This window comes from Chionomys nivalis, chromosome 6, assembly GCF_950005125.1.
Source record: "Chionomys nivalis chromosome 6, mChiNiv1.1, whole genome shotgun sequence".
NCBI classification, from domain to species: Eukaryota; Metazoa; Chordata; class Mammalia; order Rodentia; family Cricetidae; genus Chionomys; species Chionomys nivalis.
The window spans coordinates 68874186-68894207 of NC_080091.1; the positions used below are offsets into that span (position 1 = coordinate 68874186).

General features: G+C 44.8%; 1 protein-coding gene across 13 annotated transcripts in view; it reads left to right on the forward strand.

Moving 5' to 3' along the window:
* The window catches only part of Limch1 (LIM and calponin homology domains 1), a 306925-nt gene that overhangs the window by 232897 nt on the left and 54006 nt on the right, over positions 1-20022 (forward strand). For 6 of the 13 annotated variants that reach the window (XM_057772409.1, XM_057772407.1, XM_057772415.1 and 3 more), the window contains one exon: positions 18228-18263. The exons of 6 other annotated variants lie outside the window; for them this stretch is intronic. In XM_057772409.1, coding sequence (XP_057628392.1) covers positions 18228-18263 — 36 coding nt within the window. Of the gene's footprint in view, positions 1-803; positions 1065-9150; positions 9451-11605; positions 11849-12386; positions 12714-13963; positions 14080-14181; positions 14294-18227; positions 18264-20022 lie in introns of all 13 variants that reach the window. One more of the 13 variants, XM_057772413.1, reaches the window with a different exon arrangement.

A 20022-nucleotide genomic window follows, 5' to 3' on the forward strand; every position in this document is an offset into this window, starting at 1 on the left:
GGTCTCTAGCACTGTGCCTGGCACACAATAGGTAACTAAGAAATAGTTCGCTTAGGAGCTGATGCTCTGAGGTCAGTCCCATTGACAGAATGTGGAAAACACATATCGCGTGTGCCCTACTGTGGAGGCTGCCCAACTTCTGAGCCTGTTACAGTGGGTGTACAAAGACTGTACAGAAAGACTCTCGACACACTCATGTAGAGCAAGCAAAGATAAGAACAGCGCCGATGGGACTTGAAGATCAGTGCAGATAAGGGTCAGAGTAAATGAAAGGCATATTTTTCATTTTTTTTTAAAGAGCAGGAAGCGATTTCTTTAATCTCTATATTAAGGTACATATTTATTCTGCAAGTATGTGTTGAGTGTTGCCTATCTATTATGCGCTGGGTATTATCTTTTAGGATTTGGGGACCCAATAGTCAAACAGTAGAGAACAGTCCCTGTCTTTAGTAACCTTCTAAGGACTTTAATTCTCACTTTTATTGTCTACGCTTTTTCCATTGAGGGAATGTTTAGTTAAAATTTTTGCTTACTGATCAAAACTAATGAATTTTACCTTTCCAGCAGAAGTTGTTTTTTGCTTTCCATACCAAGTTTGCAAGAGTCCCTGATCAGTATGTAGGAGAAATGCATTGTGTTAATCAGCTACACTAAGTCGGCTTCAAATTAGCAGGATCACGTTCTGGGCTGTGGCTGTTTATTTTGTAGTTAAAAGTGATGTCGAAATGTCTTGGAAACAGCAATGTCCAGTGTGTTCCTGGCTTGTCTATTAGCTTAGTAAACCATGTTGTCCAACCCACTAGTTATCCAGAAACAATACAGGAGGAGGGAAATGAAGCAGGGTCTCCTGGTGAAGATGACCCCAGCAGCCAGACGGGCCACGACGGGTGGCCTCACGGTGGGTTAGAACCTCCTCCGGGCAATGGTGAGGAGCAGTCCCCTGAGGAGGTTGCTGTGGTGCTGACTGCCATTCCTGAAGACAGAGATGCTGTGGAAAGCCAAAAGCGCAGGAGGCTGGAGGAAGCTGGGATCAAGGTCATGCCTGCAGCACAGCGCTTTGCCAGGTTAGCTCTGCCAGCTGAGGGCTGGCCTGGCTGGCCTTCTGCATGCCCGCAGGTTTGGAATCGGTCTAGCGAGTTGACTTCTCTCATCTGGTTTCCCCAGTTGCTACAAATTCACCACATGGCTCTTCCCTGCTCTAGACAGATAGACTACTCTGCCTCGGCATGTCTCTGCTGAGTCCTTGGCTACTTAAAATGGAGATCAAGTGTGAACTCTCTGTGCTTCCTTAGACCCCGTCCCCGTGGTCAGCTATTATGGGCTGCAGGATTTACCTAGCAATAACATTATATTTTTCTCTTGCTTGTGTCTCGTTAACTCTCATACTACTCCTAAATGGCTCATTACGTCATGTGACCGACCCATCATTAGAATATGTTCAGTGTTTTGAAATAGGGGGACAATCTATTCCTAGAGAATAACTGACTTAGAAAAATATCCTTGTTCTCTTAAGAAGAAGTGAGGACTGAATTTGCCAGTGCATTTTCTAAAGCATGATGATTGAAAAGCTAGGAATGGAGCAATGACTTCTCCTCATTGCAGCTAAAGGCATCAGCGTGCAGTGCTCTGGCTAGGTCGTGTGGGATAGGGGAGAGGAAGTGTTTTAACAATCAAAGCCACAGTATTCTACAGGTCTACAGCTTTATTGAAGGGAGGTTGAAAAGCTTGTTATTTATTTTTTTCATCAGAACCACCATGATCCTCACAAATGATCTTGCAGTCAATGCTTATGTAACAAATTGACACTCAGAGCAGTTCAACACCTGAAATTCTTTTCATTCTTGCTGTTCCTTTACATTTTAAAAGGTCACTCATATACTCGCTTCTTTTCCAGAAGGAGAAACAAAGGGTGGGTGGTTATATTACTTCACGCTGTGAAAAGATACCTGATCTTAGCCACTTAAGGGAAGAATGATTTATTTTCGCCCCTGATCTCGGGGGATTTTAATCCCATCGTGTCCGGGAAAGTGTGGAGGTGGGAACAGCTTGGTCATATTGTCAGGAGCATGAAGCAGCTGGCTTTATTGTGTCAGGCAGTAGAGAACGGAATCAATAAGGCTAGGCTGCAGCCCTCCCCCAAGGCTTGCTTCCAGAGATCCACCTCTGCCAGTCAGATCCCATGTCCCATCTCCCAAAACAGTGTCACCATCTAGAGGTCAAAACCACACATGAGCTGATGGGGATTCTGGTGACAACCCACATTCAGAACATAGCAAGGACAGTAAGTGACCTGCAGACCTGGCTGTAGCTGACCCGACAGCCGGATTCAGGTACTTTGACTGTAGCACCTTGTTTTCCTCCCAAGGGCATCTCATCTCTCTTCATAGGCTCCTTATGTGTTTATTCCCATGATCACATTCTTAAAGTATCCAGTGTTAACTTTTATAGATCTAATTGTAGGGTAAAAATATAGAATATATTCTTTCCCTGTTTGTGAGACCCCACAGTTAATCTGCCTACCCTAAACATGTAGTATGTGTTTCTAGAAATTCTGATGTAAAGTCTGCTTGTATTATAAACAGGTCTCTGAAATAATGAAAAATAATATCACACTGGATCTTCTGGATATCCAAAAATTTTTTGGCTGTGTTGGAAATATACTTTTCCTGTATCCTTCAAATACCTGCATATCCCAGAGACCAAGCTAGAAGCTGAATACAAGTAATGAATAGCATCCGCTCACCATACACCATATTTCAAGCTTGCCTGACTCCTGTCTCTAAACTTAGACCACAGTTACTAAGTTACACAGATGAGCGGACAAACATGCAGAATCAAATCTCTACAACTTTGGTGTGTGTATCTTATTTTTTATCGTATCTGTGAAGTCTTTTAGCTAAAAGCCCATCAAGAAAATCATGGTCTTTGGAGTCTTTGAAAGAGCAGCAGAGGCTGAGCAAGGGAATACAGGGTGCTTATTGGGCTCACACAGCAATAAGATGGTGGAGCACAAAGTTATGTACAGGTTGGGAGTTCCGGAAGTGACCCTCACCACTCAGTGGGAAGCATATTTCACAGTAAAACATTGAGTATACAAACAAGGAGTCATGGTTTAGAATGTGGTTCTGGTGGGAGATGCTGTATTTAGGGGGTCACTTTTGCTTCCATGCATGTTTGCTGTTATCTGAGTCCGTTCTTATCTGTGTCATCCAAGTTAGCTGGGAAGCAGAGTTTTGCAGGCTTGTTAATGGCATCACATCCCAGACTTTCTCACGCAGCGTTTAAAGTCACGTTGAGGCAGCTATGAATATGCCCAGAGAATGTCCCCCATAGAAGTGCTGAGTATCCGCTCTAGTCTCTAGGAGTTCATTTGGTAGACAGGTTTTCGCTGCTAGCTCACTCCTGAAGCCACATACACCATGCCACCAGCCCAGCATGCCTGCGTCGTTGTCACTTAACTTTATATAAGTCACAGTAGAGTTGAAAGTCATGCTAAGTTTATCCACACTTGGGGTTCTGCTTTTAATGTGGCAAAAAAGTTGCTTTACTGGAATGCAAATCACGCGGGGGTTGGGGGGAAGGATTCTCTGCGTGTGGAAAGTGAGAGTATAAATCATTGAACCATGCCAATGTCCCAGAGCATTTGACCTCAAGTCTCTTGTTTTGACATCCAGATGGATTCTAGCCATCACATTTTTGAACCCAGCAAAGAAGCTAAAGATAATTCTTGAGGACTGTTGCTCAGCTGGGAAGAACTGTTAGCAGGGCATGTGCTATGCAAGAAAAGGACATACATACACGGTGGGAGGGGGGGGCCTTCATAGCTAGGCCACTCTTCTGCTTCCTTCCCAGGGATCCTCATATACGTCTTTGCGTTACTTTGAAGCCAATATATACACGGAGCAAAGATGCATGTCGTTCCTTTACCACACAAGGTTAGAAGTCAATGGGACCCATACTGCTTGTGAAAAAGAAATCAGGAGGTATCTTACCATCAAGGAACAGAGAAGAGAGTAGGACTTCGCAATATATGTGTGGTGGTTAATATTTATTAGAGTTTCCATCGAAGTTTTTTTTGAAAAACAGTATATAAACTGCTTTTTCTTCTATTTTATTTTATGACCATGTTAACTTAATTACCCCCTCCCTCTAAGAGTCTGTCAAAGAAGCCAAATTTCTGTTTTTAAGAGGGTAAAATAACCAAGATTCACTTCTCCCTAAATTAAAATGCCATAGAGATTTGAGTTCTCTTAACTTGGTGTTTCCCATTGGAGAAGTAAATTTTTTAACTGAATTATAGGTTTCACGTGACTGTACTTCTCTTCTAATTATTTGCACGTGTTTCCTCACTCAGCCTTTTCTTCTGGTCTGTGAATCTTCTCAACCACATGGTAATTAATGACAGAGGGAGACAACCCTCCCAGGGACAATAGACATTTCAGAAATCTTCAGAGGAAGAGCAGACGCAGCCCAGCGCCAGACACATACTCTTCCATGTCCCTCTGTACCAGATGCCGGCTCCCTCCTGATTTCTGCAGCTCCCCCAGTCTAGGGACCAGACAGACACAGGCATGACCTCTGTGACTCTGAATGTGTCTGCCGTGCCTGGAGACAGGGTAACAGGGAGGTTTCTGCTGTTGCCCGTGACGTTCCCAAGAGAACGAACAGGCCTTTCTGGAGAGCCCAGTTTCTTTCAATAGAACACACTCACTGCCAAGCCAAGCTGGCTGTTCACTGCCAGGGAAAAGGAGTAAAAGAGAATGCCAGCTTTTTCTTAATTTATTTATATTCTCCCCCTCCTCTCTCTCTCTCTCTGTGTGTGTGTGTGTGTTACATGTACGTGTTCGTGCTCTTGAGCGTGCAGAGGTCAGAGGAGGACATCATGTATGTTGCTCTATTAGCCTCCACCTTATTCCCTTGAGCAGGATCTCTGATTGAATCTGGAGCTAGGCTGGTGGCCAGAAAGTCCCAGTGATGCCATTGTCTTTGCCTCTTCCCCCCAGCACTGAGGTTACAGCTACTCCCCTCTAAGTGGGTGCTGCCAGATTAAAGTCATGTCCTCTTCCTTGTACAGCAAGGGCTTACCTACAGAGCTGTCTCCCCCTTTTCCCTTCCCCACTTCCTTAGTTTTAATCATCATCTCATAAGCTTTGAAATATATAAACTTTAGACATTATGAGACAAGCGTTTTCTCTGCCTTATCCTATGCAGCATTGGGTCCAGGTCCATAACCTTTCTTATCATGATAGTATTTCTTTTCTTTTTTCTTTCTTTTCTTTTCTTTTTCTTTTTCTTTTTTTTTTTTGTGAGGCTGACAGGATTGCTAGGTCATAAGCTGGGCTCTGCATTTCTCTGTAGTTGAATCAGGTCTTGAACTTGTGATCTTCCTGATTCAGCCTCCCAAGTAGCTGTGACTGCCCTTGGTCCCCACTAGAGCTCTGCATTTCAAATTACATGTGGCTCGTATTCCTTCTCGTGAGCAGTGTCGACCCAGCCGTGGCCAAGCCTGTCAGTAAATGTAAGTCTGAGCGGCCTGTCTCTGCTGCTTCTGCAGACCCATTGAAAGTTACTTGACTAAGTTCGTAAAACTTGAACTAGAAACCTTAGTACTCTCTGCAAAATGGAAATCATAATTTTGTGTAATCAGCTTCTCAGACTTATAGTTACTGAAAATTAAAAATATATAAGAGTTTAACAATAAGCTGCCTTTAAAGACTAAATAATACAGAATGGAAGTCATTGAAATATTTTGGGTACATAGGTGCTTGTGACTGTTCTTCTCCATATCTGCCTTCAGTGCATTTTTATTTCATGGTCGGTAGTACCAGCCAATAATTTACATCACATCAGTTCTCATTTCTCTGAGACAGCAACAAAGCTCTGAATTTACAGAATTCATACAATGAACAAGAATTGCTCATGGTAACAGTTTTCCAGTTGGAGTAGAGATATTCCGTAGCCGGGAGTGTCTTAAAGTGGCCATTGATAGAGGAACTTTATTCAGTCTCTTCGCAGAAGCGCACATATCTAAATTGAGAGCAGTTGAAACAAGTCGTGCCACACTGGGCAGTTAGCCTAAAAAGAAACACTCGGAGAATTCGCAGCCCAGCTGGGCTTGCAAGATGCATCAGGTACCAGATTTGCACGGCTCGAGTTGGCGCTGTAAACTGGCGGGGCCATTTGCATACATGCAAACTTCTTATTTTAACAAATGCTTTCCGAGATGTAGGCCAGGCCTCGCAGTCAAAAAAGGGAAAGAATTTCAGTCTTCGATTTGGTTCATACTGATGATCTCCCCCACACAGGGGTCCGAGAATATATGAGGTGCTGTCTGTTGAAAGGGCTTTGGAAACTATTCCACGTTGAGCAGAATTGTGAGGTAGCACTAGTTAGCATTCTGCCATCACCAGTCCTCGCAAATGCTTCTGTGCAGTGCAATTTACAACTCTGAGCACAACTCACAGAAATCACTTTATTTAGTAACCAAATTACTTCCCTTTTTCCTGTTCTCATAGTAATGATAATGGTTTTTTTCTCTTTTCTCTTCTCTTTTGGTATGATGCTCTGCTTTCAGAGCTGCTTCTGGCATTGTTGTTTGTCCAATCATAGCACAGTGCTCTATTCATCGCCACAGAGCAGGGCCTCTGGACCCAGCGTGCCTTGATTTGTATTTGAATTTATGCACCAGCTCTTTGACCTCGTGCAGATTTCTTGGCCTAATCTTTCTGCTTGATAAAATGAGGAGAAGTATATACCATAGGCCATGCAGTTTTGGTTTTAGAGTTACTACTTGGGAGGAATTCTACCACACGCGGTATGCTCATTATCCACTGACCAGTATTATTATAATCAATTTGCTTTTGCATAATGACTCTGAAGAGATTCAGTGGTCTATCATTTTCTACTAACTATTCTTCACAGCCATAGTTGACCAGTCCAAGTTGATCTTTCCCAGACATGTCAACCAAGGATTCAGGGGAGGAAAGTGAACACAGTCTAGGGAGGGCTTAGGCAGGAGACTAAGAATCAAGTGTGCAACTCTAAGGGCAGTGTTCAGTACCTTAAATAATAAATTTATTGAGAAGTAAAATATCACACACATTTGTTTTGAAATCTACAGAGCTAGTTCCAGGACAGGCTCCAAAGCCACAGAGAAACCCTGTCTCGAAAAACCAAAAAAAAAAAGAAAAAAAAAAAAGAAAAAAGAAAATAATTGCTAATAGTGAAGAAGTGTTGTGACTATAACCAAGCATATTTTGATTTTTCAAATCTCAAAAGATCTGCTGTCGCTACATGGTAGTGACTTCTTTTGCAACAGATGACTCAGCAGTGAAGAGCACTGCCTGCTCTTCCAAAGGTCCTGAGTTCAGTCAGTTCCCAGCAACCACATGGTGGCTCACAACCATCTGTAATGAGATCTGGTGCCCTCTTGAGGAAGAGACCGATCAGTCATCCTCATCAACTTAGACCATGAAACCCAATATGGACAGGATCAACAGAACCATCATATATGGGCTGCCCATGCTTGCTTCAGCATGGCCAGGGCACACATTTCATTCATTCAGTACAAAACAACAGTGGACCAGCTGATCAACCAGAGTAGAGTGTCTGGTCGCTGGTTCTATCCTTAGCCAGGTTAATTTGTCCTGTCTTTATTCTTGACATGAGTTTGACCTTTGATGATGGAGAATTTAGTCTTTAAATTTTTGACCATTTTTGTTTTTAGTGTGTACATGTTCCTGTCAGTGTGCTATAGGGTATACGTGAGGGTCAGAGAACAATCTGTTCTTCTGCCACATGGGTCCAGGAGTCAGAGAGTTGTTACACTGGGCAGCATGCTTCTTCACCCGCTGAGCCATCTTGCCCAACCTTAAACACATTTGGGGAGGGGGAGAGATTGGGGGAGATATACTAAGATGTACTACCGATTGCTCTTCAGCTTGTGTACTTGCTAGGCAAGTGCTCTGCCCCTAAGCTGTGCCCTCCACTGGGGAACTTTAAGTCACATCTCATAAAACGCATACAAAATAGGTACATTTTTTTTTTAGAAATCAAATTATTTTGATTTGCTTTTTTGCTGTGTCGTCAGTTCAAGAGCTTTTAATCGTCTTTCTAAAAGCCCACACTAAGTCGGTGTGCTTTTGTAGAAATCTGATCATTTTTTGTTTGTTTGTCGTCTTTATGAATGGAGAATGTAATAAACGGCGGGGGACTAAAGGTTCCAACCCGTTGTGACTTTAAAATGAAACTGGCCTTTTAAATGCATGGAGGGATGGGATTTTCTTCAAATGTGGTGTAAGCACAATTGCTGTCTTGCCTACCACCCCAGGACACAAGGAAAACCTGGGAGGCTTGCTGCCTGGCATGTCACTGTCAGATTGCCTTTAGCAGTTTAAAGCTTCTGGCTTTAAGGGGCCTTCAAGAGGCCTTTGAAAATGGAAATCATCTGTAGCAATAATTTGGCAGACCGCCTTTCCCTTGCTGTACTGCACATCCACCAATAGAAAGGAAGCAGACCTGGGAGGTGGAGAGCCAAGGGAATGGAGGGGAGGGAGCAGGTGCTGATGGGAGAATGCGAGGCTTGATCAGCTTGTATGTCATCTTCTAAGTGGTTTTAATCTATCCCACATGTCTCCGTTCAGCTCAGTTGGTTGCAGAAAGACCTCCCTTAGGCTTTATAGTGGGCATTTGTCCTGTGTTCTAACACGTGGCTTCATTCATGAGTTTTCTTCCAGGCCATTTCTTGGGCTCATTCTTGTGTTCCGTCAGCCCAAACCAAACTGAATGCCTACTGTGTGCACTGCCAATGCCCTGATAAAGAAAAGTGTCAGTAAAGAGCACCCCACCTTTCCCCCAATTTCACAAAAAGAATTTGGGTTGTCACTTTCCGAGCCATTTAGGATTTTGCTTTTATGGATGCTCATGGGACCCTAAATGACGTGACTTTTTAGTGTGTGTATCTGCCCGAATTCAAGATTGCAAGCCTCTCCTAACTGCGCTACAACTTGGTACTAAGATAATAAGGTGATGCCCATTCAACTAACAGCATTGAGAGGCCTGTTCCATAGCAGTGCAGTTGCCTGGAGCTGGGGAGTTAACAGTGTTTTGATCTGGTCACATGTGGAGTTCCATTTGGTTTTACTCTGTCAGTCAAAAGCCATTGAGTGATGAGAAAGAAGCTGCTCGGGATATCGTCCTTCGGAAGGAAAACCCTTTCCTGACTCAGCATGGCAAAGACTCAGAGTCAGAAGATGAAGCTGCCTGTCGACTGCCTGACCTTGAGAAAGATGACTTTGCCGCAAGGAGGGCAAGGATGAACCAAAACAAGCCGATAGTGCCGCTTAATCAGCTCCTGTATGGGCCTTACCGGATAAAAGATGCGGGCGAGACATGTGGCAGCAAGTGGCTCTCAAAGGGACCGTCAGACAAGAAAAATGTAGAACATAAAAGGTGCGCATTCCATATGCGTGTAAATGAGAAGATCATAACTGAGCGTGGATGATCTGTACGCGGTCCCCATCCCTCTCTGCAGCCCCTGGTGTTGTAAGTTCACATCACTAGCCACCTAGACATATTCAGCTGCCTTTCAGAGAATAAGCAACACTCCAGAGTGCTCCACTTCATTCAAAGGGGGCAGAAAACAGCTGTTACCTTCCTGTTAGTCCCTTGGCTTAGCCTTGTTTTAGACAGAAAGAGAAAAACAAAGCTTGTTCTTTTGTCTCACGCAGGCAAGATTGCTAGGACAAATTAATGGTGGCTATTTCTCATCGGAATGAAAGCAGGGGCTAGACCCACACAGAATCCCAGATGCAGTAGCCCAGGTGTCTGTAATCCCAATGCAGTCCTGTCTCCCAGGTAACAGGAGATGGAGATAAGAGAAATGTCAACGCTTGCAAGGCAGCTAGCCTAGCATAGAGCAGTAAAGAAGAGAGGGTCTCAGAAAGGGAGAAGGGGAAGCTCAGCATCTGAGGTTGTCCACTGACCTCCCCATGTATGTCACGGCACATGAGCAAATGCAGTCACACACATGGACACGCACATCACATATGCATACATACGTGCAGGCATATGTGCCTGCACACTCACATGTATGCACATGTGCTTACATACACAGATACACACACCATATACACCCCTTCTCTGACAAATAACACACTTCCATGGATACAGAAATCATTCTCAAGTGAATTTTCTAGTCTCATCTTTCTCCCATCATCTTAGTTTAAATGGCCCCAAATCCAAAACTGTTTAAAGACTGACATATCACAAGTAGAAAGCCCCACACCTGACCTCACAAGACAGGTCACAGTCAGAATGCAGGTGCACTAAAAACACTGAATGCATGTCACCACGTGGGATTTGACTAGTGGGTTTTGTACCAAGACAGGTGACAACAGTCACGGTATCTACATACAGAATTTCACCCTGCAAAGAGTGTCATCTTGTGTGTTTTCCTAATGTCAAAATCATAATTCACATCTTATTATTTTTCTGCCCATCATTTTAGAGAGCTAAAGTCTGGGGAACTAAGAATATGATTATCTCTCTTGCACTTCATTGAATTAAAAGCCAATATATAAGCAAAACAATTGAACTTGGTAAACAGCTGGTGTTTGTTGTTCTATATATTTTGCTTTCCTTTGGACATAGGGTTTTGTGTAGCTCAGTCTGGACCTGGAACTTACAAGCTGAGGGAGGCTAGCCTTGAACTCCTGTCCCTCCTGTCTCTATCTCCCAGATGCTAGGATTACAGATGGATGTGTATCTCTTTGCTTGGTACACACACAGAAGACACAGTGTGAGAGGCTGTTTAAGTATACGTATTGTTGGTGGAGTTTTAGCTTAAATTACATTTGTCAACCTGCATTTAACTTAGTAGAACAATTGAGAATATCAGAAAGGTCAATAGTTGCTACCCAGAGAGGAGAGTGTGTGTTCTCTCTTCTTCATGCTTAGAGAAGCCAGCCAAGACTGGTGCTATGGTACAAAGGTGAGACTGAATGTTGAAACTTTCTGTTCAGAATCAGCTTAAATGTACTCCCTAGCCATTGGGGGTTTCACATCCAAACCATGTTCCAGCTATCTCTAAGATGATCCTAGTGTTTGGATCAAGCTCATTACTGACATTTACTGATGCTATAAAAAAAAAAAATTCTGAGAGGGATAAGAGAGTCAATCAGAAAACTCAATTCATTATGGTGACTTGAATAGTGTGGGCATTGGGCATCATTACTGCCAGCCTGAAATCTCCTAACCATCCTCAGCAGTCTTTTAGCCAGTCCTGGATCTCCTTCCTAGACAAGCTAGAAACTATCATAGATGGAAGAAAAGAATCTGCCTCATTCAAGTATTAAAGGGTAGCAAGAGGGCTGGAGATATAACTCAGGGATAGAGCACTTGCCCAGCATGCGCAGGGCACCAGGTCCCACCCTGTGATGGTGCCCACAGCTCTGGTCATCCCATCCTTTTGAGAAGGAAAAGGGTGTTCCTGTCCCTTCACTCTGCCGTCAGCCTCCAAGTTCCCATGCTTGACATTCTGTTTGTCTGCTCCCCTTCCTCGAACTTGGCTTTTCCAATGATGCGGGGATCTGAATCAAATCAACAGAGACCAGAACCAACCAGAAGAGGTGAACCCAGTAGTGGCCTGTGTCCTGAGAACTCAGGAGAGAGAACCAGTGGAAACAAATTTCAGGAAGGCACCAGATCTCCAGAAGGACGACCTGGCCCAGAGGAGAATCCAGGGCAGGCATACCCCACATCGCGAGGCTCCGAGCTTCATCAAACTCTCCAGTATTACAGAAGCTGACCTGGAGACATGGGAGAGATTGAAAGTGTCAGAAAAGACGAGGTGTGTCATGGTTTTACCCCCCCCCCAATCATGGTAGGAATTACCATTCAGAGAATTGAGCAATTATCAAGGTTTCATTTTCTATTTTGATGGCTGCCAAGAGTGCCTCTCACAACACAGAACGTCTGGAAGTGAGCACGTTCTGCATGAGAGGAAACGTTAATACCAAAAGCCACTTTAGCAGAAAACGTCCTCTTTATCCAGCTGACTTCCTAAGAATGGTTATTTTTTCTCCTAAACTTGCTTACTGTAAAGAATTTCAACTTGACTTTTGAATAACTAGCCATTACACTATACCTACAGTTTTCTTATACTATCAATTCTGGTCTTGGAATTAATGATTTGCGAGCACTAGAATCTTAAAGCTCTATTTACCAAGGCAAGAACAGTGATCATTTCTTCATTTGAGTGGTTGATGGGGTGCCATTGTTTTCCAGCCATGGTAATAGGCTTCCTGTATCTGGTTTTGTCTTCTCAACTTCATCTTCATTTGTCCTTGCCTTGGAATCCCCTGGAACTGATTTCTGGTTCTGACCAGGGATGGAGATGCTCAGAACACCTGTACCCCTGAGCCCTCACCGGAAATCAACGCAGAGACTGCCATCCGAGATGACTTTGCCAGCCGTAAAGCAAGGGCCTATAAGAAAGCCTCCAGCCCCAGGCAAAAGTTTGTGCACTTTGGGCCCGTGACAGAAATAGACCAACAAACTTGGAAGCGGCTCAGCATTGGCAAGGCGGGGCCTAGGGACGATGCAAAGGTTGTGGGTCACAGCAGCCAAAGCCAGGCTCCCTCTGTGTCGCCTCCTCCTACTGCTCCTCTTGGCTTAAAGGATGACCGAATGCTTAGTCCACAGAATGGCTGCAGGTATTTCTTTTCCTCCTGTGTAAGGAGGTCTGCATGGGAGCCAAACGCTGCTTTTAAAGTTGTCTGCTCTGGTGATAGAGCTCTGGGGAAGGGCGTTTGCTTAGCGTGAGCTAGATCCCCAACACCAAAGCAAAACAAAATTAGATGAAACAAAACCAACCAACCAGCAAACTAAGTGCCAAGAGTTTGATGGGCTGCGTCACACGAACCTGTAGGGATGACATCACTTTGGTAGAATCTTCCACAGACCAGCAGAAAAACAGTGTTGGTGTCCATCACTGGGGAAGGTGTCCATCACGTGCGTGAGGGTAAATGATGGGTGTCTGTTTGCAGTCTGTTGTCATGGCAGTCAGTACCCGAGAGGGCCAGTAATCTCCACAGACATCCCTTTTGGCCTAACCACTGAGTGCCACTGTAGTAGTTGAACAACTTGAAAGAATTAGATCGACCATCAAAACGACGCTGCCTGCCTGTATTCTAAATACATAAAACCTGACTGATGTAACAACACCTCTCTCCTGCCCCACAGTTACGAGGTACCTGTGACCATCATGAACTCAGTATTGGGCATCCAAGTAGGCCCATTCAAAGAGGACTTTCTCTTCCCCTCAGCTTCCAAAGTCTCTAGTAAATCATGACTGGAACAAGATTCCGCTCTCCCCTTCCCCAGCGGCCACCTGAAGCCCTGTTCTGGGGTTTCAGGCCTATCCTCTGGTCTCCCATCTCTTAGGCAGAAGTAGAACATCTCTAGTTATCCTGCTTCTCCTAGAACCTCTATCTCATCTGCTTGCTAGGAGCCATGCAAGGTCCTTCATAGGGGAAGAGAACATAGCATTTCTGTGAATACCTTGTCCTTGAGACCAAAGAAGGTGGGAGGTGGTCTATGGCCTGTAGGGCCATCTCTTGAACTGCAGACTGGCAGTTCTCAAGAAAGAAAGCTGTACAAACAAATGTGTTAGGAACACGTGGTGAGGCTTCAGGGTTTCTGTGTCTGGGAGAAGGAGACCGCATGTGAAAGGCAGCCTTGAGTCCTCGGGCACTTGGGCCATCTAACAGTCCCGTAGTGAGCTGGCCACACCAGACACCCTCAGTGTGTTTTAGGCCTTTGGAGGACTCACATGCTACCATCTAAATCTGACTGCGTCACCTTTACTAACTGGCCCATGGAATGACCGCTGAGGATCTCTCTCAGTCTTCCTTCATAACCCTCTTCCTTTTGCCTCCTGTCACATGCTATTGGTAAACACTAGGTTAGTGCGTTATGGCACAGAGGACTGTCTCCAAAAGGTCCCTTGGCTGGCGCCAGTGCCGGAGTCTCAGGAAGAGCAGGTCTGCATTCCAAGCGACAGCCCAGAGACAGAGGAAGGTGAGGTCCAGCATGTCCTGCTTCCCAGAGGTGGTGGGGACAGGCGAGCAGGCTTTGAGGGAAGCTTTTTTTCCATAACCAAACTGTCCTCTTTGGCTCTAGTTACACCCACACAGCTGCCACAGGATGGCAGAGAACAAAATGAAGAAGTTATTCAAAAAGAGCCTGCGATGCTGCCAAGAGGGAAAAGACCAGAGGAATGCAGCGGACCGCTGTGAGCCTCCTGCCTGCGTTATCTGTGGTGCTGCCTCGGCTATGCCTGGCTGGTGTGTGCCTAGATAAGAGCTGAGCATCCCTGTGTGCCCTTGGTGACTGAGTCAGTAGGGAGTAAAGTCACTTGAAGGGATGTGCTCATCTATACTAGGATTTGAGTTCAGCTTCTGGACGGAGATTTTAGCCTTTGCATGTGGCTGGGGATTGGCTTGGTTCCCTCCTCGACAATTGTGAAAAGTAGAATGGAAACCTTTTCCAAGTCCCAGCTGGGTGACAGGGGCCTCGCTGAATGAAAAGGGGGATTTCCTATGCAGCTGCTCCATCTTCATGCACTTGTGTGTTGATTACTGTCAGTGAATGACGCTGTTGAATTCCTTTAGCGGTAAATGGGCTCTAACTGGCTGGACCAAATGTTGCTCTAAAGCATGTCCTCTGGCCTCTGAGTGGGAGCTGTTGGGAACCAAAGCAGAGTTGGGAAAAGAAAACAGCTCCTTCCCAGAGTGACTGTGGACTGAAAGGCCAGAGCAAGATGGCTGATTCCTGAAAAGACACCATGATGACCAGGAGAACTGGGGTACTCCTTAGCATCTTAGAGCCAAACCAGTCCAGTTCCTTGTGCGCCGCAACAGGAACTGTAGGAATCTGCCAAGGGTGTACCCAGAAATGAGCAGCAGGAAGTGTAGGACTCTGCCGAGGGTGTACCCAGGAATGAGCAATCAGAGGTCAGGTTCTTCTGTGCCCTTGGGACTTTCTTTCTCCAATCAGGGCCTTGGCACATGCTTTGAGTGTATTACTAATGCATCCTGGTGCATCGATGCCACTTACTGCTTCTGCTAGAGGCAATGGAGTGACTGACACAGGCCTGAGCATTCCTCTCTTTTGCATGTAAGCGGGTGTGAAGAAAGCAGCTGAATAATGAGTTTACCCATTAACCTTTCTTTTTTATCTTCATCTTGTGGGCAGATAGTGAAAAACTTGTTTCTTCCTGGCTCACAGAGGAGACTTTGGCAGAAGGGTCAGACTTCTTTATAACCTACTTGATTTTATAGATTTCAGGCCAAAGAAGACGAACATTTATAAAGCTTGAAGTGTTATCAACATTAGCCAACCTCACTGCCATCTGGTGGCAGGAATTCTATTGCTCTTTCTTTCTTTCTTTCTTTCTTTCTTTCTTTCTTTCTTTCTTTCTTTCTTTCTTTTTTATTTTGATTGAGCTCTACATTTTTCTCTGCTCCCCTTCCTATCTCTCCCCTCCCCTTCAACCCTCTCCCAAGGTTCCCGTGCTCCCAATTTACTCAGGAGATCTTGTCTTTTTTTTACTACCCATGTAGATTAGATCTATATAAGTCTCTCTTAGTGTCCTCATTGTTGTCTAGGTTCTCTGGGATTGTGATTTGTGGGCTGGTTTTCTTTGCTTTATGTTTAAAAACTACTTATGAGTGAGTACATGTGATAATTGTCTTTCTGTTCTGGTTTACTTCACTCAAAATGATGTTTTCTAGCTTCATGCCAGTAGGAGCTGGATCTTCTACCATGTGAGTTTAAAAAATTAAAAAAAAAAAAAAAACCCTCAGGTCATCAGGCTTGGTGGCAAGCCCCTCTACCTGCCGAGCCACCTCCGGGCCCTTGATGTGCTTCTTGATTGAGCCAACCCGCACTCTGACAATTCATGCTTTTTTTTAACAAAGGTTTACTGAGTATTACTATGTGCGAAACCTGAGTCTGAGTGCACATCTGAGTGGGAGAACTGTGGTCAGCTCTCACTTCAAGTCAGTTTGGAGTACAGGGGTCTCACACTGGATAATTGTGGGATTCTGTTAGTGCCAGGAGTGGTAAAATCATGATCAGTCAGTATATGGCTTGTTCCTGTTACCCCTGCAGACAGCCCTGCCCTGGACTGGGGCTTCGTTAATTGACTCTTTTGGTAGGTGGCTCATTCCAAGGCTCTCGCAGCTGTCAGTTCTGTATCCTGCAGCCTACTGGCTCTGCTGCATTGCATTTAAGAATTTCCTTATGGGGGAAGAAGCTGTTTGATAAGTGAAAAAGCCCCTTACAGCCCAAGTGCTGATTATCTTCCTCTTACCCAAAGGCAGTTTTACCTACATCTGTGCCCTTTTAACACTAATGAGTGGCCAGGGGAAATTCCTTAGATCCATATAAAGCAAGGTAGGTGATCTTCAGGGCCTGTGCTGTTCCTTCAGGTGTCCAAAATACCCCTCAAGGGTCTCCTCTGGCCACTGAGGAGGAAAGACAATCAGGCAACTTCTTGCATAGTGAGACAGGATTTGGTAGGCATCTGTTTATCTGCAGAGCCATCCACGAATGCTGTTAATTGTTCTGTGAAGAAGCAGTTGAAATTCCGGTACATCCCAAAGCTAACGCTGTAGAAGTCTTAGCTGGGACGAGGCTGTGTGTGCACAAGTTCACTGTCTGTACTTTTGCTGTTCTTGAGTCAGATGGTAATTAGACTTCCAAATAGTGATGCGGAACCACACAACTGCTCGTCAGTTATTTCCCCATTAATCATCCTTCAAGAGTAACTTGTCTTGTAAAGACAGTTTAGCAAGCTCCACATTTGGATGAGTATTTTAACAGACCTTTTACTGATTGGAAACCAGATCCCCAGACTTCAGGGTGGGTTCTGCTCATGCTGGTGGGGAGGAATCCCTCACCACTTGCTTTGCGGTTGTGGCATTTGGGGTACTCAGACTCTTACTTCAACCAGCACCTCCTGGAAGTGCCCCTGAAGAAGAGGATGAGCCTTCTGTCAGCAGAAGCGGCACCTCACAGCCCTTTCCTTGGCTCGCTTGTGGCCATTCCAACAGAAATCTGGGGTTTTACCCACATATGGATTGTCTTCCCTGTGGACAAAATAATAATTGTCAATAAATTAAAATGTTCTAGAATGATAAAAGTTGAAGAAATGTGTGTGTGTGTGTGTGTGTGTGTGTGTGTGTGCACGGTGGGGTAATTTCTCCAAAGTTATAAGAGGAAACCCTGATAGGCTATTCATCGTGGAACAAGGTAATGTTTTGCTGGAATTGAGATATGATTTCTGGGAAGCTAGAAGCAGGAGAGATTCACCTTACAGCTGCAATTCTTTTTCCACATTCAGAATGCCGAAGTGAGTAGCCTGTCATGGGCAGAAAAGGACTCTCATCCTTGCTGAAGGGACACCTTCTCTGGAGCTGTTGTTTCAGAAGTGTGCTTCCTTACGGCGATGCTCTCTTTTTGAAGTTCGTGCCCATTGCGCTGAGTAGATACATTTACATATCATAGAGGATACAGCTTTATAAACCCAAATTATCAGAAGAATAGAAAAGTTTAGGAAAACCTTTGCTCTTCCCAGTTGTGGGTTAGCCTCAGTCTGGTTTCCATTAAGACTACCCGTTTTCTAGGAACTGTGGTTTCTCTCAGCTGCAGATGAGAGGTACTGATCGGGGTTCTGACTGAAGTTATGCTTCACTCTTAGGAAACTGTAGAATAGTCTTTGATGTTGGCTGTGCTGATGCATCAACACATCAGGTCGGCTGAGTGGGACGGTGTGTGTTGTGTGTCTGTTACAGTCCATCACCACCAGAACAGAGACCTGGGCAGTCTGCGAGCAGCTGTTGTGTGTGTGTGTGTGTGTTTTAAGTTGCCTTGCCCAAGCACCATGGGTTCCACCTAAACCACTTTGTGTTTACATTGGACAGAGTTTTTCTTTGTGGGCAACATGGGATTATTTGATTTCTCTTCTGGGTCTTAACCCAAATTCTATACTCTTTGGAAATGTCAAGGCTTGACTTTTTCAGTAGCTAATGAATATTGCTAATTGCGTAATGACCTTTCTCTTTCAGCATGGTCAGCGAAAGAGGTTTTGTATACGTGGTCGATGTTTTTTGTTTTTCATCCATTCCCTGCCACTCCTCTAACTTTTTTATTTGATCTTGTAGATACGGTCCGAGAACTCCTGTGTCGGATGACGCAGAGTAAGTGGCATCGCATCCGTAGGGATTACATTAATCGCTAGCCTAAACTGCATGCTTCCAGTACTTACCACTAATTGGCATGCCCTGGATGCCGCAGCGAGCTGCAAAGTGAGCCCAGGCCCCAGCAGAGCACGTGGGGCCACGAGGCAGAACGTGCTCTGTGCAGGGAAGAGGAGTGAGAAGGCAATTTAAGCATGATGCTAACGTCCAGTCGGTGCTTCAGCTTTTCTTCTCGGTTTTCGTAGCTCAGCATGCTCAAGCCGCTCTAGTGAGCTGTACTTTGGTGCCCTTCCTCAACTAGGAAGTCTTGGGACTATTGGGATTAGGGAAGGGCTATCTTGAGTTTTGCAGTTTAACTCCTAATGCGCTGGGGCTTAGCATAAACAATGAAGTAGTCATTCCTACGGTCACATTTTTCCCCCAAAACTAAGAAAATAAATCCTAACCACTAATTATAGATTCAGAAGCCCAAGTTCCTACCAGGTTGGAGTCATAGGAACTGTGCAATGCTTAAGACCCAAACATTGGGGTTTTGTTCAAGTTCCCCAGCATAGCAAGGGGTCAAGAGTATAAAACAGGACCCGGGCTTCTGCTTTTCCTCCCACACAGAGGTCTTTTTCCCACTCAGAACCTCACATACCCAGTTTGAGAAGAATCTTAACTGTCCCATCCGTGACCTTATAAATTCTGTCCCAATACTGGATTTCCTATAAGCAGATCATTCTGCACCAGATATACAGAGTTTTCTAGAATAATATTCTTCTCAGGTCTGAGTAATTGGTCCTTTAATGAACAGGATTTAATATTTCATACCAACATCCCATTACACAAAGGTGTTGTGTGTCCTGACAGAGACAAGGCCATCCCCGGAAGGATGAGCGCTGCCTATTCTCCTTGGCCAAGGTCCACATCATAGAAAGGAGTTTAAGCCGGCCAGTAGATGTCATTTCCACCAATGACGATGACAGAATAATGGTATTTAAGCAGAGGGGGACTTTAAACAATGTTTAGCATCATGCTTTTCCTGTTTGTGTTGAAGATATCAGCCTAGGTTACACTCTTAGCCCTAGCCATTCCTGTTCCATCCCCAAGTTCTGATGGGCAATCTAGAACTATTTGGTTATCTGGGAGACAGAACCTTAGTGCCTCGGAAATGAAATTCAGTCCGTGCTTGACTGACTGCCGGGAGTGAGGCAGTTTGTAAAACTGAGGCCTGAACCCACAGTGGCAACATTTAAGATCTCTGACAGGAGGAGGGCGTGATATTGACAGATGAAATACTCGTCTGACAGGGCGGACAGCAACATTGTGACAGAGTGGAGTTAATCTTCACTGAGGCCAAGCCAGGGTGCAGTTTGCCCAAAGTAGATCTTGGGGAAACCTAAAAGGTGAAGGGAAGGAAGCTACGCTCAGAGGGCTCTAGATCTTCCCCACTCCTGCCTCTGAGAAACTTAGCGACTGTTTAAAGGGACGGGGCTCAGGGCTCCCTTCTCCGGTGTTCATAAAAACTGTCCCTGTGGACCAGGAAGAGGTCAAGGGCCTTCTTGTTCAGAGGTTTGATTTGAGAATAAACAAAGTATCAAATTAGCTGCTTAGAAGCCATGCAGGGGAACAAAACCAAAAGGTGATACTAAGAGTTAATTTTTAAAATAGAGAAGTACACTGATCTTACTTCCCGATCCCTTTTCCAAACCCTTTAAAGCCATAAACTACGCTTATTACTAATTGATGCATTCTTAAGATCCAGCCCAATCAAAAG